This window comes from Mus caroli, chromosome 7 (assembly GCF_900094665.2).
Source record: "Mus caroli chromosome 7, CAROLI_EIJ_v1.1, whole genome shotgun sequence".
Taxonomy (NCBI): Eukaryota; Metazoa; Chordata; class Mammalia; order Rodentia; family Muridae; genus Mus; species Mus caroli.
Genome location: NC_034576.1, coordinates 137,148,841 through 137,167,091, shown reverse-complemented (window position 1 = coordinate 137,167,091; position 18,251 = coordinate 137,148,841). Strand labels below are relative to the sequence as shown.

General features: G+C 41.8%; 1 protein-coding gene across 1 annotated transcript in view; it reads right to left on the bottom strand.

Moving 5' to 3' along the window:
• The window catches only part of Dock1 (dedicator of cytokinesis 1), a 497,315-nt gene that overhangs the window by 182,649 nt on the left and 296,415 nt on the right, over positions 1 to 18,251 (bottom strand). The window contains exon 28 of the mRNA XM_021168435.2: positions 1,607 to 1,708. Within this exon, the coding sequence (XP_021024094.1) occupies positions 1,607 to 1,708 (102 nt within the window). The remainder of the gene's footprint in view (positions 1 to 1,606; positions 1,709 to 18,251) is intronic.

Below are 18,251 nucleotides of genomic sequence, written 5' to 3'. Positions count from 1 at the left end.
GTGTGGGTTCATTTCTGGGTCTTCAATTCTATTCCATTGATCTACCTGACTGTCTCTGTACCAATACCATACAGTTTTTTATCATTATTGCTCTGTCATACAGCTTGAGGTCAGGGTCATATCCCCAGAAGTTCTTTTATTGTTGAGAGTAGTTTTTGCTATCCTGGGTTTTTGTTATTTTAAATGAATTTGCCAATTGCTTTTTCTAAGTCTATGAAGGATTGAATTGAAATTTTGATGGGGATTGCTGTAGAGTGCTTTCAGCAAGATGGCCATTTTCATCATATTAAACCTGCCGATCCATGAGCATGGGCAATCTTTCCATCTTCTGAGGTCTTCTTCAATTTCTTTCTTCAGAAACTTCAATTTCTTGTTATATAGATCTTTCACTTGCTTGGTTAGAGTCACATCAAGGTATTTGATATTCTTTGTGACTATTGTGAAGGGTGTCATTTCCCTAATTTCTTTCTCAGCCTGCTTATCCTTTGAGTAGAAGAAGACTACTGATTTGATTTTTATACCTTTTTATTTAAGGAAAATTGCTACAATTTAAAGTATAGATTTATTTTTTTCTATCTATTTATTTTTTTAGCTAGCTATCAATGTCCACCATCTTGTATTATCAATAAATCTATCATGTATCAAGCAATTATCATTTATCAATCTATCTGCTATCAATCTATCATTTATCTACATATAAGGAAATTCATTATAATTTTGACATATAAATTCATTTTACTCTGAAAGATTTACTTACCTTTCATCTACATATGTATGTATGCACTGTCAGTATTTATCTATTGTCTGTTTGTCTATCAACTATCCGCCCCCCTACTATGGCTACACAAAAGAAAACCTGGTCTTTGAAGTAGCTCTTTGAAAAAAATATCATAAAAATCTTGCTGCTTCCTTCTTTTAGTAAGGTCGAGACCAAGTGCAATCGGCCTTGCTCTGGAAACATGATGTGAGCTAGCTGTGCCACACAGGAACCTATGAACATTCAACAGGAGCAGTGGGTCCTTAAAAAGTGGAATTTAAGAATCTGCATTAGCTTCTCACTAGAAAGCCTGCCAGCAGGTTTGGTGCAGCTTTGCAAAGGATATTCGCCATATGGCAGTGTAATTTCAGGCCATTAGGGAGGTAGCTCCTAAGCAATAAATTTCCCTATTACACTCTCCCAATTAAGTTGCATCATTGTTTGTGTGAGGAGGACTAAGGAGTTATTAGGAGAAATGCTGATGAGGGTCTATGGTTAGCACTAATTAATAGCAGAAGATAGCTTAAGGTCCAGGAGGGTAGCTCACAAGCTACTGTTATAGAAAGTCAACCAAGAAATGACAGGAGCTAATGACTGTGGGGCACATGATTGTTATTGACCCAGTAGCGAGTGAAAGGCTGCTGTGACCATAACAGATGGGATTTCTCCAGGCTCAGACCCACGTTATTCTCCAGGTCAGTGCTAGTCAAAAGCATCCACACAGTGTCTTGAGTGGCTTCTGATATCAAATAGAGAATTTCTTATGCAGAAATCTATTTTAAATGGAAATACAGATGTCACTGACTGCTTCCAATGTTGGCCTTGTGACAGGATAGAAAAGACACTCACCACGACATCTGTCCTCATTTTCCCAAAGGTCTTGATCAGGTGTGCATAATGGTAGTCTTCCATCTGCCGTAAAATGGCTGTCATGCAAGCCACAAAGTTCCCCTGTAGGTGGATAGAAAGGTAGAATTAGATAGGGAAGGGGCAATCCCCTTGGAAAGAACTGACATTAACTACGGAGCTAGCTCTACACCCATCAGGGAACGGCATGATATCTGGGCAGAAGTCCCAATTCTGCTCCATAGTGCTCAAGACCAACCAGAGTGGGCCTGGGTCACTTCTGACCTCAGAAGCTGTTTGTTTTAAGGGACACGGTAGATTGTTTTCTTCTTTAACTATATTAAATGATTAAGTACATCTTGACAAAAGGTTTTCCAGAAGAAAAGAAACCAAGCTTTAAATACTTTTTCCTTAATTAAGTTCACAAAAATTAAAGACAAGAATGAAATCGCAATCACTTCTGTAGCATTCTTGGAATTCAGTTGTCTTTATTATCAGGCAGATGTGTGCACAGCCCCTCTTCTTGGGCTGTGGCAAAGAGAGGGGAATTTTATTTCTCAAAATCTGCCCATGACTTCCTTGGCCAATTCAGAGGCAATCACAATGGGCCAATCCCACTGTGAGTTCTGCTTCTTGGGAAGAGCTGGAGGGAGGGGGAGGGAGAAAGGCAGTCTCGGTGCGCTGTCCGGTGGGAGGGATGGGAATTCTCCATACCATATGGAGCTTGGGAGAAAGGAAGTGTTGGAAGAAAACAAACCAAAAAACAAAACCAGATGATGGAGAGAGTAAGGAAACAAAGCAAGTGGACAAGGAGTCGGGACAGTGTGCAGGGCTGAGCAGTCCTGTTGCTCTCAATACAATTTCTTACCGGCAGGCTGGGGAGCTAACATCACAGAGCCTTTCGTGTTTTTAAATATGTACCCGTAAGTTAAAGACATCTGAAAGCCACATAGGACCTATACGAACTTCCATTACATTGTATGAGTCTAGTAGAGTAATAAGAGGGATATAGTTTGAGACACATCCCTATTTTTTCTTTAGTAAATGAGCTCCCAAATTGCTTTCTTTTCAGTAATTCCACTTTTTCCAACAATATATTTGAATGCCTAAATGTCTTTTATATTAATTTGGAACATGCACTCCTCAGTGAATGTTAGAGTCCAATACATTTTCTATCTGTAGTATACACACAGGCTTCCAAATGAGTCCTCGAAGGACCCATTTTGCAAATTGAACAAATACAATAATGATGATATGGTATCTTCCATTTGCCCAGAAATGTAAATTATTTGTGAATAATGGTAATTGTTGAGATTTAGATTCCAAGTTGGTGGTGTTCTGGGAAAGAGCAGAATAATAGTTGTTTTGCATGGGAAGGATATTTATTTATGAATGGGAAATTTGAAAGACATAACTATTTGGCACCCCAGTGGGCTCCAGGAAAGCTGCCTGTGCACTTCATCTTCTCCTCAGGAGATGCCATGCCTTGAACACGCATCCTTGTCAGGTTGCCCAGTAGCCAAGCTCTGAAGCCAGCCTCACACTTATTCACCGGTCCACTTGTTGATTGTTCCATTTCTCAGGCAGTTGATGTGAGATTCAGAAACTGGACCCTCTAAGGAGAGGGTGGTAAAGCCACGTGTGAAGTCAGAACTCCAGGGCTAGAATGCACGTACTTGGTTGCTGACAACCAATCTGAGTTAAAGTTAACTGTGTCCTATTCTTGTAGTTATCAGAGAAAGCTGGTAGAGGGGAAGGAAGAACTTCTGTAATACTTATCATGCCTCAAATTCTACTTGCATGCAGCTGTCTGGAGCCTGTTATCTATTCCTTGAGAAGAGGGGCTTTCTAGAAAAAGCATCCATGCAGATGCTCCTAGCACATGCTTAGATGAATGGGGCAGGTCAAGACAGTTCAGCGATGGAGCCATTGAGTCAATGAGTTAGATTCAGCAGTGGGTTAATAACATGCCCCTCATGAAAGGTCAAGCTGCCAGAAGAAAGAAAAGAAAGGCCACTGTGGGAGCTTGGGAAGACCCAAGGCTCTGTTCAAAGTCACATCCATAAGGAGAGCCAGCACACTTGGGTCAGGCCTGAGGGCAGAAGAAGTGACATAGACTCATTCACCCAAGAACTGATTTCCAGGTAATGCGGAAAGTCCACACTAAGCAAAGGAAATGGTGGGGAAAGAGGCCAAAACCCAAGAATACAGTGATATCCTTAAAGTAAGTCCCGGAAAGACATAAATGCCCAGCCTGGAATCTTTTATCTGAATGAGAACATCTTCAGGAATGTAGCCAAACAGCCCCTTATTTAAGCACACTGGGGGCTAATTAAAGCAGACCACGCAGGGGCAGAGAGAGAGCCACCACCATGGGATAGCAGAGTGTTGTCTGGCAGACTGCACGTCCCCTTTACTTAACCTAAGGAAATGGGCCAAATGTAATTTGTACCACTCAGCCACTCTTTTCTCAAAGGAAGCAAATTTCACTAGCTCAGCACTATTGTAAGTTGGATGGGACTCCACTAGCTGAGGGGAAACCTATGTGCTACAATCCACAGACATATCCCCTCTTCCTCCATGCCCTTGGGGAAACGGAGCCCCACCCTTGGGACACTAATACATTTATCAGGCAAGTACTGCTCACACCAGGGAGCTGCAGATCCTACCTGGACCCAGTGTAACTCAGCATATGTATTTGTCTGCAAGAATGGATGAAGTAGCTTTTGTGAAAATGATATCTGAAATCAGTTGTATTCCAGGAACAAAACTAGAGAGAACCGTTGGGGTGGGGTAAGACTTCTAATTCTACAGACTCAAGAAAATTATATACCACTTTTTGGTTTAATTATTTTAAATGCATTTTAGGAGTCAACTGGGGCTTTTATTTTTAAATAGTGGGTAGGCTGGTGGTAAGCCATTGTACAGAGCTGGTCCTTGGAACTTGAGTTTGGGGAGTGGGTTCCAGCTCTAGCCACAGGCTAAAAATAATTAAGGAAATAAAAACAAGAGTTATTCCTATGATTTCAAAGCAATGCAGACTAAGGGCAGAGAAGTCAACTGTACTTAAAAACCAGGACATCAACTGCCTCATAAACAAAAAAATGTGAACCTCATTAGTAATCAAGAAGAAAATGATACAGCGATATTTGCTGCCAGAACAGCAAGGCAGGATTTAAGTGCTGAGTGGTGAAGGTATGGAGGACGAGGGCTCTTACACATGGCCCGTGTGAGCGTAAATTGCTATAACCTTTTTAAAAAGCAATTTGGCGAGAGGTTTGAAAAGTCTTGGAAAGAAAATACTCATCTTCTCAGTAATTCTCCTTCTAACAAGCCACCTGAAAAGGTAATTCAGGAGAGGAGATTTTACATCCAACAGTGTCCATTGCATTTCTGAAAAATATCTAAGCATTCAAAGCAAGAAATTGGGTAGGTTATATATTTTGTAGGGTTGAAAGATAAATGCAGAATGCCACTTCTATTTGAATCTCAGGCAAACAACAAAAGAAACCCTCCAAGCACCGCCTTAGAAATATTACGCAGGCCTTACAGAGGCTAGGAAGAACAGTGTTTATCTAACGTCCACACGCAGTAGACTGTCTTGTTGGTGTCTGTTAATTCAAGCACTCATATCTCAGTGTTAGGCTGTACAATCCCTGGATATCAACCTCAGAACCATGAAGTGCTCTAGTAACACAAGAAAAAGAGTTGAAGAACAAAAATAGAGCTATTTTAAATGCATAAATTCACAATAAAAGGAATCTGTAGGACAAGGTGAGAGAAAGAAAGAGAGAGGACTAGAAGAAAAAGATTCCAGGCTATCATCTGGAAGAAAGGGTGAGCACATGTTATTTTAATAAGTAGCATGTATTAGGACTTTCAAAGGTGGTCTTGAAAGAAAGAGATGTCTCCCATGAGGAACAAAAGATGTCATCTGTGAGGAGGCGCAACTTCTCTCTGCCTGAGTTCTTTATTTCCTACCTTCTTATCTTCACATCTATCAAGGATCTACTGTCTGGGAAGACAGAACAACGCCTCCTATCACTTCCTGATCCTGTGGTCTCCCACTCCACATACACCTTAGAACTCCTTGAACTGGCTTTAGTGACCAGTTTTAAATCCCTTTGTGACCTCAGTGCATTAGCAAGATGGATGGTGCATGGAGGGGCGGGGCACACAGGCAGGATGGAGAAGGGGGCACTGGAAAACCGAAGACAAGAGAACCATGGGCCAGCTGAGCCTGAGAGCAGGGTCAAAACCAATGACAGGGGAACGAAGGATGGGTAGGAGGGAAGACAGGCAGAACCAAGAACCTGTAGACAGGAGCCTGGTAGATGAGCAGGGAATGGATGGTCTGCACCAGGTAAATTCATTATAAGATGCTGATGCAAGGTAGAACAGCATCATGGTGGTGAGGTGGGGGGTGGTGGTGGTGGTGGTGGTGGTGATGGTGGTGGTGGTAGAGACTAGGTACTGCAGAAACAAAGCCAGTCTTGCCATAGTGGCTCTGTCAGCTGTGCCTATGTGAAGATTAAGGGTTGGGGACAAGTACACGGATTAGAAGAAAAACCCCCAACTATATTTGTCCCTGGTTTGGGGGAGCTATGAAGGCGGGAGACAAATGGTTGCAGCCACATGACTGGTGAACTTAGTTTGGTGATCCTGTCAGCTGGGTGTGAGCTGACTCATCTGCCCGACAGCTCGCACTTCACAGGTGCAGAGTGTCTGCTGTCTGGGATGTGTGGCACCCAGGCGGAAGTGTGAACACTTATCTAAGTTCCAAAAGCTCCATGAGGTGTTTGAGCAGCTCCAGATCTTGGAAGCTCCTGGAAAGCAGCGAACGCACACCCAGAACACATGACAGCGAGGTACACGGAGGGTCAACGCTGGCAGTGAAGACAGGCTAGTGCGGGTCACTTGAAACCCAGGCTACTTGGTGACTCCTAGTAGGGTCTTGGGAATCAATGAAATGTGTTCTTCAAGACAGTGATTTGAGAAAGGACATCCCTTTTAGATACTTAAATCTCACTGGATACCGAGAATGGCCACATGTTGAACAAAGTTGAAGAGACAGCAGTCAGCAGTGGCATTTAAATTTGGCTTTGTGGATAAAACAGGTTGTTGTTGTTGTTGTTGTTGTTGTTGTTGTTGTTGTTTTAAGTCAGCCTTTCCCTTAAGGAAAATGTAAACAATCCATTTTCTCATATATTCTCAGAAGCTTACTGTGTATCAATAATCTGCTGCTGAGCTCAGTATCAAGGTAATGAATTCTAAGTGTTTGTGAATGAAAATAGACGCTTCTAAATAAAAACTTTAAAACCGTGTCCCTTAATTCCTTTATGTCAAAAAGAGTATGTCGAGAATGTTATTTTCAATTGTCTACGAGTAAAATTTTGATATTGAAAGAGAAAAAAAAAATCTGTTTTGAGCCAACTCTGGGAAAGAACTGCAAGCCAGGTGGGAAGATGCATAACCGAGGGGTTGGTGATGACTGACATTTTGAGGAAGAGTCAAACCGAAGAATCAAAAAGCAAGCAGCCATGTGAGAACACAATGCAGGAAAGGGGGTGTATGTGGCTGGGAGCCATGCCCTCCATTGAGAAATCAAAGGCAGCTCAAAATAAGTCTAGACGAGGAAAGTCTGGGCACTGACACACCAAGGAAATATGGTACACAAAGGCTTTCTGGTTTTGAGATGAATAGCCAGAGGTGACACACATCTATGCTCTGGTTTCTATCAAGAAATTACAAAATGAGAGATGAGAAAGTTAGGAATACAAAGAAAATCTCAAGATGTCATAAACTTGTCAAAGCCTCCCTAGAGTCTTCATGGGGATGATGCTTGACAAAACACCCATGGGAGAATCACATACAACACAGGCAAAGCCTGGGTCTGTCTCTGGTTCCTCTCAACATGCTGACAATAAGGAGCATGTCCCAAAAGCAGAGCCCAGCCAGGTGTGGTACCACATGCCTTTAATCCCAGCACTTGAGAAGCAAAGACAGGCTATCTCCATAAGTCCCAGGTTGGACTGGTTCACAGAGTGAGTTCCAGGACAGCCAGGGCTATGTAGAGAGTGACTCTGTCTCAAAGAGTATCAACAACTCAGAGTCATAGGGACCAAGATAGTGAGGTTCAACGAAGGACAAGAGAATTTTGGAAACTGAAAAGGGAACAAGCAGTGGTGGCCAGTGGATATGGAGGCAGGGAGATGGTGATGATCTAGCACCAAGCCCATTGACTTCTCCGAATCCCAGAAAAAATGCAGAAACCAGGAATACCAAGAACTCAGACACTAAGGCATGAATTAGAAGGCCACAGAAAAGGAAACCATGTCAGGAGAAGAAGGAAGGGGGTGGGCTGAAGGGGGAGGGAAGGAAGGAAGTATACACACAGGCACACATGCAAACACTTGCGAGTGCAAACACACACACACACACATAAGCACGGAAAGGGGAGGGATAAATTCAATAACATGATGTCTTTATTCAACATATGCTTAATTTTCACTCATTTAATTTACAAAATATCATAATTTCCTTATTTTATGAGGAACCAAAGGGAAGACTATAAAAAGGCACAAAATAAAACTGAAGGCAGCATGGCTGATAAACTACATTAATGCCATCTATTAGGGATTTTAAACTACTAGCAACAAAATTAAATATTAAATTTAAATAGTGCGCCTGGTTGAATTCATAAAGTATTAGTATCTCATTTCATTGCAGACACACCAAGGCAGGAAATCTAATTTTAAAAAACACAATCAATTTCAATTTTATAGAAGCCGTAATTATGGAAAGATGTTTAAAGGACACATGCCAAAGGGGAAAATTTGGATATAAACTTACCTATAACAATTATTTGCTACTTATTGCATGAAATAATTTAAACCCCAGTTCACATTTGTTATAGATAATAAAGGATTAAAAAGTACAAAAATTATACTTGATGAAGTGTGGTTTGAGTGAGAAATGTCCCTCACAGGCTCATGTATTTGAGCACTTAGTCCCCAGGAGGTGGGGCCACTAGGGACAGTTATGGAATCTGCAGGAAGTTGAGCCTCCCTGAAGGAAGTGTGTAACTAGGGGTGGGCTTTGAGTTTATGACCTCACCCCACTTCTAGTTTATCCTCTCTGCTTCCTTCCTGTAGACTGACATGATCTCTCATGGCTTCTCCCTCTGGCACTGTAAGCCCAAACAGTCTCTTTCTTCTATAATTTGCTTTTGTTCATGGTGTTTTATCACAGCAATAAAAAGCAAGTGATACACAGTGCAATGAAGATTATATACTATGTATGCAACTTCTTAATAAAGTTCATTTGATGTCAACACTAGAAAGATAGTAAAGCAGAGATTTTATATCTTATTTTTATAAACTCAATAAATCAGGCAATATTAGAACCTTAGAGAGCTCAGGATTTCCCAAGTCTTATGACATGATAGACAGAATCAGTGAACAGGAAGTAACAGAAATGAGAGGAATGGAGCTGCAATCAACCCTGCTAGCTAATAGGGGAGTCAATGTCCATACATTTCTATAACTGATTTCTGTCCATAAAGGGCTCAATTGCCATCGTGGGTATACATTAAATTGGAAACAGGCAAAACAGATGCATAGATCATAAAAATACATTGTCTTTGGTTTTACTCACATTGGCTGGATAATACAGGAAGAGAAGGATATCACATACTAAGTTAAGAACAAACAAACAAACTGAGGGCCAGCAAAGGGGATCAGAAGGCAAAGGCACATGCTGCAATGCTTGACTGCCTGAGTGTGACCCACAGGACTCACATGGTGGGTGGAAAGGACTGAGGAGAGCAAGTCATCCTCTGGACACACACACACTCACTCACACTCACACACACACACACACATACACGCACACACACACCACACACACACACTCATACTCACTCACACACATACACGCACACACACACCACACACACACACCACACACACACACCACACACACACACACACTCATACTCACACACACACCACACCCACACCACACCAAACACACACACACACACTCACACTAACTCACACACACATACACGCGCACACACACACTCACACACACTCACTCACACATACACACACCACACACACACACTCATACTCACTCACACACACACACACACCACACACACACACCACACACACACACACACACTCATACTCACTCACACACACACCACACACACACACCCACACACACACCACACAGAGAGTCAAATAAATAGTATTTCTTTAAAAGAGCATAAATCAACAGCTAGATATGATTGGTTCCAACCTTTGATCCCAGAGCTTGGGATGCTAAAGCAAAAGGACTATGAACTCAACACCATCCTGGATGGTGGGTCAGCATCGCGTACTGACCGAAACCAGAAGGAACAATGAAGGCATCACCAGGAGTTTTGGAAAGAACATTCTCATTGTCACACAAGGACACCCTGAGAGAAGTCAAAGTAACCAGGCAAGTCAATTCTTTTTAGATTAAAAAAAAAAACAAAAAAACAAAGCAACCTCCACACCCCTGTTGTTGTTGTTGTTATTGTTTTGTTTTGTTTTGGTACATGACCCAAACAGGGTTAGTAAACACACTAACATGGAAACTTCACTTAGGTTTTAATCTTAACTCAAGTGGTAACTCAGGTTCAACCCTGGTAGAAGTTTGACCTCTCAACCAGATGTGGTCAGCTGATTTCATATAAGCAGAAAGCAATTAAGCAAAGGGGAAAAGGGTCATCAAATTCCAAGAATGCAGAGAAACCTTTTTTATAGGCAACATTTTTTTTTTTTAATACTGGGTGGAAGAGAGAAAAGATTTGTGTAAAAGTTTCATAAAAGGTTGGGGAGATTTGTGGGACCAGTCCTTAGTAGTGGGTAGATATTTTGAAGTTTGATCTTTTACATAATAAAATGCAGACGTCATAGGGCAATGCTTATGGAATTCTTATTAATATATCATTATGCAGAAACAGATGCAAGTGGCTTTATGTGCAAATGTTATACAGCAGATCAGTCGATTACAGCAGATTGATTGAAGCCATGTAATACAGCATGTAACACAGACAAAAAAACCCAAACAAACCAAAAACAACAACAACAACAAACCTCTCAGTACCTAAAGTGGGATCCAGATCAGGGGAAGGTCCCAAGGCCTGACACTATTACTGAGGCTATGGTGTGCTCACAAAAAGGGACCTAGCATGACTGCCCTCCAAAAGACCCAACAAGCAGCTGAAAGAGTCAGATGCAGATATTTACACCCAACCAATGGTCAGAAGCAGCTGACCCCTGTTTTTTAACTAGGGAAGGTTGAAAGAAGCTGAGGAGAAGGGCGATCCTGTAGGAGAACCAGCAATCTCAATTAATCTGGACCCCTCAGATCTTTCAAACACTGGACCACCAAATAGACAGCATACATCAGCTGATATGAGGCCCCCAACACACATACAGCAGAGGACTTCTGGGTCTGTGTCCATTCAGAGATGATGCACCTAACCTTCAAGAGACTGGAGGCTCCAGGGAGTTTAGAGGTCGGGTGGGGTGTGGGTTGGAGTAGGGACATCCTTGTGGAGACAGGGGTTGGGGAGGAGGTATGGGATGTGGAGTAGTAGAAGGGTGGATCAAGGGTGGGTGGGGGAGGGAATAAAATATAGAGTGTAAAAAATAAATTAATTAATTAAAAAAAAAACTCCAATGTGGCAGGCAGAGTGTGACTGCAGGGATCTAAGAACAATGTGTTTGGGTAGCAAGTCTGTAAAAGATAACATAAAGAGCAGACACACACTCCAGCCTTAGCATTCCCGTCTGCCACTTCACTCTTTGCTGAGCTCCAAGGAACTCCAGCTCTCTGAGATTCTGAGGCTAGGACTTAGCTGTGCTGTGCAGTAAGCAACGGGAGGAGGGAAGGCTGCAGGACAAGTTCATGGTGGCAGAGCAGACTCAAGTGCAATTCTCAATAGTCGCTCGGTTACAGTGCAGTGTAGACAGCACTGAGACCCTGGAGGAGGCCAGCCAAGCATTACAACGGGCCACTGCCTAAGACAGAGTCACACACTAAGCCTCAGAGACACTCCGAGTACCTGTCTCCCTTTACCTATCCAACTGTGGCACATCTGTACAATGAAACACGAATCAGCAGTAAAAAAGTAATGAGAGCTAATGACAACAAACAGATGAACTGAAAACACTACACTGAGTCACAGGTGGGAGACTTGAAGGCTGACAGTCTGTGTGTCTTTCTTCAGAAGGGAAAATAGTGAAAAGGGAGAAGACAGAGAAACATGGTACAAAGGGTGTTTAAATATGGTATATCTTATATTTAGCTGTAGAAGTCCACATACTGTTTAAAGTTCAGAACTTACTCTGGTAGACTGTATATAACTGGAGGCAGGGGGGGGGTAAGTAGGGAGAAGTGGGGGTGGGGTTAGGGATTGATTTCCAATTCTCTATCAGCTATGGCAATACTCATTCCTTCAGCCATCTATACAGGAAAAGACGAGTCTTCCCACCCCCACCCCCCCAGACAGGGTTTCTCTGTATAGCCCTGGCTGTCCTGGAACTCACTTTGTAGACCAGGCTGGCCTCGAACTCAGAAACCCACCTGCCTCTGCCTCCCAAGTGCTGGGATTAAAGGCGTACGCCCCGGCAGACGAGTCTTAATTAATGCTTGTACATTAACACTCCAGTGGACTGTTGCTCTCTGCTGCCAATCTTAACTTGAGGCTTGTTTTACACACTTTTCTCCAATTTCTCTGTTTACCTTTTTTGTAAAAGAAGGAAGAAGGAGAAGGGGAAGGGAAGGGAAGGGAAGGAAAAGGAAAAGGAAAAGGAAAAGGAAAAGGAAAAGGAAAAGGAAAAGGAAAAGGAAAAGGAAAAGGAAGACAGACAGATGGACAGACAGGAAGAGAAGGGAAGAAAGAAAGACAGACTGGCAGACAGATAGACAGACAGAAAACAATGAAGGAAAAGGAGACGTCCTTGCGGAAGCACAGGGGCATGTTTAACTCCAATTTAAAAAAAGATAAACTTTTTTTGCACATGCATGTACTCATTGTGTGGGTGCAAGTATATGTGTCTCTATGTGTGTGGGTCTATGTGGAGGCTAGAAGCTGACATTTGATATCTCACTAGATGCACATCTCTCTCTCTCTCTCTCTCTCTCTATATATATATATATATATATATATATATATGTATGTATGTATGTATATATATATATATATGCTAGATGTCTGTTTATTTATCTATCTATCATATATATTCTAAATATTTATTTATATTGGTGGTGGATCTATATTATCTATCTATCTATCTATCTATCTATCTATCTATCTATCTATCTATCTATCTATCTGTAGTGGCTATTCCTGATTGTCAACTTGACTATATCTGTAATGAACTACAATCCAGAACTGGAAGGCTCACTTGTGATCCTAATTTGGAAGCAGGGAGATACAAGTTTCTGACCTGGATCTTGACATGGAGATCTTGAGGCATAGTGGCTATGAATCCCTGAAGATTAAGACAGAGAGATCTATGAGTTCAAGGTCAACTGGGACAAAGCAAGTCTCAAATCTAGGCGTGGTGGCACACACCTTTAATCTGGGCCACACCTTCTGATACAGACCTACATAAGGACACTGAAAGAAGGAAGACTCACTCTCTTTGCCAACTTGCCTTGTAGGACTGAGCAACTACTAGATCCTTGGATTTTCATTCACAGCTGCTGCTGACCATTCTTGGGGAGTTGGACTACAGACTGTAAGTCATCAACCAATTCCCTTACTATATAGAGACTACCCATAAGTTCGGGGACTCTAGAAAACCCTGACCCTGACTAATTCATTCATTCATTCTCTCTCTCTCTCTCTCTCTCTCTCTCTCTCTCTCTCTCTCTCTCTCTCTCTCTCTTCCCCCCCCCTGTATTTATTTACTTATATTGAGGCTGCATCTCTCCTTGAAGCAGAGCTTCTGAGTTCTAATGTAGCTAGCTTGCTTAGGGATCCCGTCTTCACCCTCTGTGCTGGGATGACAGCCAGCCACTCATGAATCCACTAAGCTTCTGCTTGGGTCCTGGAGATTTGAACCCATGGCCCCCTGAGTGCATAGCAAGCCTGTTATCCCCTAAGCCTCCTCCCCAACCACCCCAAGCCAATTTCATCTTATAAACAAACTCCAGAACAACATATTTTAGTTTGAAACAAGTTCCATTTGGATTCAAATTGGACTTCCATCAAATTGTTACATGAATTGAGGAGGCTTACAAAACAGCTCTCCCATTTAAACACACAAACCAGACTGTCCCAGACTATTTTTATATCATTGGAGAGTATTTCACGGATGCTATTGTAGAGATCTTTAAAATGTTGCTATTTTCATATGTAACAGGTAAAATGAGGGCTTTTTTTTTCTGTTTTGTTTTGTTTTTATTCTTTCCATATATTTGGAAAAACTGTTCTATTTGGTGGGTATATTGGCATATTTTATGATACAACTTAAAGAAATTCACTTGTGACTTTAAAGGTTTTTGTTTTTGCTCTGGAAGGAGTTTCTAAATAAATCAAGTAACACTTGACTGTAAACACTTTGGTGGTGTCTTTCCTCATCTCAGTCTGTTTCTAGCCCTTGCTCTAGGCCAGGACAACCTCAAGTACCAGTCATAATGGCAGGGGCTTTGTGTTCCCAGTGATTTTATTTGCTTATAGTTTGTAAGATTTATTTTATTTGTGATTATGTAGAAATGTGTGTCATGCATGTGTATGTGCCTGCTATGGCCAGAGAAGAGTACTGGAGCCTCTTGTGCTAGATAGAGTTCCAGGCAACTCCTGAGCCCCACGATGTGGGTGCTGGGAACTGAACACTGGTCCTCTGAAAGAGTGCTATGTGCTCTACTCAGAGTCATCTTCCCCGTACCTGGGTGAGTTTAATGGTCATGCCTTTGGGGCTATTTTTAACTGCTACTCTGAACAGTAGTTTAGGAAATAACTAATTTATCATGTTAAGCAAGTATCTATCAACCAGGGACCAGCCATAATTAAACATCACAAGCTAAACAAATATGGCCATGGCTATTACTACAAAATAAGAGTAACTAATTAATAAGAAAAGTATGCACCAAGACATACAGTCATTCCAGTACAATGGTACACACCTGGATCTTCAGCATTCCAGAAGCCTAGGAAGGAGAATATCTAGTTCAAGACCACACCTTAGCTACACAGCTAGACCATGTCTTAAAAACCAAATGACACACAGTGTAAAGATGCTTCTGAGTTCTCACTAAGAGAGTAAAGGTAAAGCCAAAAAGGCAGAATTGTATAAGGCCAAAAACCTAGGAGATGGGAATTCATTTGTTAGCCACACTCGGCCTGCAGTGTTCAGGCCCTGCCATGAAAACCTCACACTCTTCTCTGAAGGTTCAGACACTTGGGTGGGGGTGGAATGGTGCAGGCTGTAGGGTGGGAATCCTATTGGCAGCTGAATATAAGCATCACTTTAACTTGTCAGGGCTGACATTAATCAGCATCATAAGAGGACCATCTGGTACCTGCAGTAAGTGCACACCATGTGCTTGCTGAGCAAAGTCTGTAGATGGCTCGTGTTATATTTTATGTAGAAAGAAGATCTTTCAGATGGCCCAGACATGGAGGAAAATTCTCCAGGGTATATATGTTAGCCACAGCCTTACTATATATTTGTATGGTTCCTCCATTTTGATAAAACAAGGACAGTTCTTAAAATGAAAGGAATTTGGTCCCTATAGCCAATGTGACTTTTTTTTTTTTAAGAGCCTTGCCATCCTCACCCACGTGGCTGATTCAGAGACACCCCAGCTATAAGCACCTACTACCCATCAACCACATGGCAAGGGACCTCCTCCCCTCCTCAGAAACCTGTAAAAAGGGACCCCAACTCTGCTACACGGTCCTGAATTCTCCTCAGAGGACCAGCACCTCTGTCTGTCTATGGTACTAATAACTTCTAATCTCTTGAAAGACAATCAGCGTTAGTGACATCCTTGAATGCTCTTGGTATCAGTCAAAATGCACAGTCATGGTAGTAGTGGTCCATAACCACTATTCATATTTCCAATTTCTACCTTACTAAATTTTCACAAGAAGATGTCAGAAGAACACATGGCACTCATCTCATCAAACTTCACAGCAGCTCCTGTGACTGTTACATGACCAGGGTCAATCGTGATGCTGACCATCATAATTTTAATTATAAAATAGAAACAATGCTTTATTAGATTATTCTCCTTAAACAAAAATCCCTATATTTTATAAAAAATTTTTTAGTTATAAAAAGCCAGGCACTTAGATCATCTGCCTCACACATAAAACAATGAAGTTAGGCCAGGCATGGTGGTGCATGCCTTTAATCCCAGCACTCGGGAGGCAGAAGCAGGCGGACTTCTGAGTTCAAGGCCAGTCTGGTCTACAGAGTGAGTTCCAGGACAGCCAGGACTATACAGAGAAACCCTGTCTCAAAAAACCAAAACCAAAACCAAACAGCAAAAAAAAAACAAAAAAAAAAAAACAATGAAGTTATCATAATAACAAGAACACAAAACATTGATATCCCCTAGCGTGAATCCTAGACTTCAGCTAAAAGTTACATGGACAGATGTAAACTAAAAGTCACTTTGGACCAGATGCTTGTTGGAGATTTTTTTTATTCCTTATTAATTTTGTTCCGACAAGACCTTAAACGGCACGCAGTGGAAGGTAAACCCCAAAGCGGCCCAATAATGACTAATTTTAATTACTTTCCAGAATCTCTACTTGTTTGCAAAACTGACTATGTTTCTCACAAGCTAATTATCTAGCTACATAGTTAAGAGTTTGCAAAATGGAATATTCACCATCCCTGTCTACCAAGAAGCTGCAGGATAATGGGATGAAGCCCACTTGCATTGAATTTCAATGGGCTGCTTCAGTGTCCAGAAGAAGCAAAAAACCCAGACATCTAGGGTGATCAGTCAGAGAGAAACACAGTTATTAGGTGGTATTTCTTTAGAGAGATTACATACCCTAAACACTGCCCAGGGAGAATCTCTGTTATTTAGGTGAAATGATTATCATAAGTCAGAAAGAAAAACAGGGTCTGGGACATGGCTCATGTGGTAAAGTGCTTGCTGAGGACCCGAGTTCAATCCTTTAAACCCATCTTAAAAAAAAAAAAAAAAATCAGGGCATGATGGCACATCAACAGAAGGATCTTTGTGTCGTGCTGGACAGCCAGACTTGCCAAACTGGTGAAGAGCAGGGAAAGAGAGAAATAAGAGACCCTGTCTCAAAACTGGCAAAGATATTAGGTGAACAAACATGAACACACACACACACACACACACACACACACACACACGAGGTGCAGGCTGTGTTAATTTGAACCCATGTGTAGACAAATGATGTTCCCCAGGAGTTGTTCCAGCCCTCTATGTTACCTCCCCAACTCAACCTCCTTCTGGACATTATTCCAATGTCATTGACAAACCACATTGTTCTTATCCTTACCACCTGCCCTCTTTAGGATCCTGCTATCTGTGTCTCTGTTGGAGGTTGATGCCCAAGGCACCATCGGGCTAACCTCCCCACTGCCTGCAGAACTAGGTACCAAAACCTCCTTTGCAAGAACTTTGCCTATTGCCTTCCCACACAAAGTGGGAGATGTGTCTGGTCCTGGCAACTTGACCACCTCCCTATCCCTGATCTGATCTCCATGTATGGGTCAATTCCATGCAAGCTACACAGATCTCTATCTCGTACACCACCCATTGTTCCTCCTTATAAGGACGTTTAATTTTCCAGGACAGGTACCTTCCCTTTGTTTACAGACTACACTAGAGGGCCCAGAACACAGCCATTGCTGAAGGGACCCTGCTCCAGGCCTAGGGGATGGGTTGTATCCCCACTATTCTAAATGTACCTACAGAAAGGAAGACGGCCTGGTGTGCATAGCTAGAATGGAATGACTCACAGCAAGGAACAAGCCTGTCAATGACTGGAAGGAACACAGATTCATGTCTAGGCCCTTTAAAGATCTTAAGCCTGTAGCTGAATGGACTGTTCTAAGTCCTACACTGAAAGACTTTTCACCATGAATTTAAAACACACATTCTCAGCCACTACTAACTATACTGAATACACATCTTTAAAATATCTCTGAGAAGGGGATATGGGGAAGATGTTTAAATATTAGAATATCACTTCAAATTTGGTCTACTGCATCTCTAAAGACACTTCTCTTCCCAGATCCTGCTTGATGTAAACTTCCAGTCTTCCCGGAGCAACACTACCTGAAAACTTGGAAACATAATATTTGTGAGTGATTAATTAATATGAACAATGCAATGCACCAGAGAACAAACTACTAAATCAAGTAGAGTTTAACTAAGATAAGGCAGATCCAAACACTGAAGACAGAAACACCCCTGGAAGGTATCATACAAGGCACAGATACAGTGAATTAAACACCATGCTTAAAGCCCAAAAGTATTAATCTTGTCAAAATGCAAGCCCATGAAATCACAAGGGCAGTAGTCACAGAAAAAAAAAACAAAAAAACCCAAAAAAAAACAACAACAACAACCAAAAAAACCCCAAAGCATCAGAAAAAGA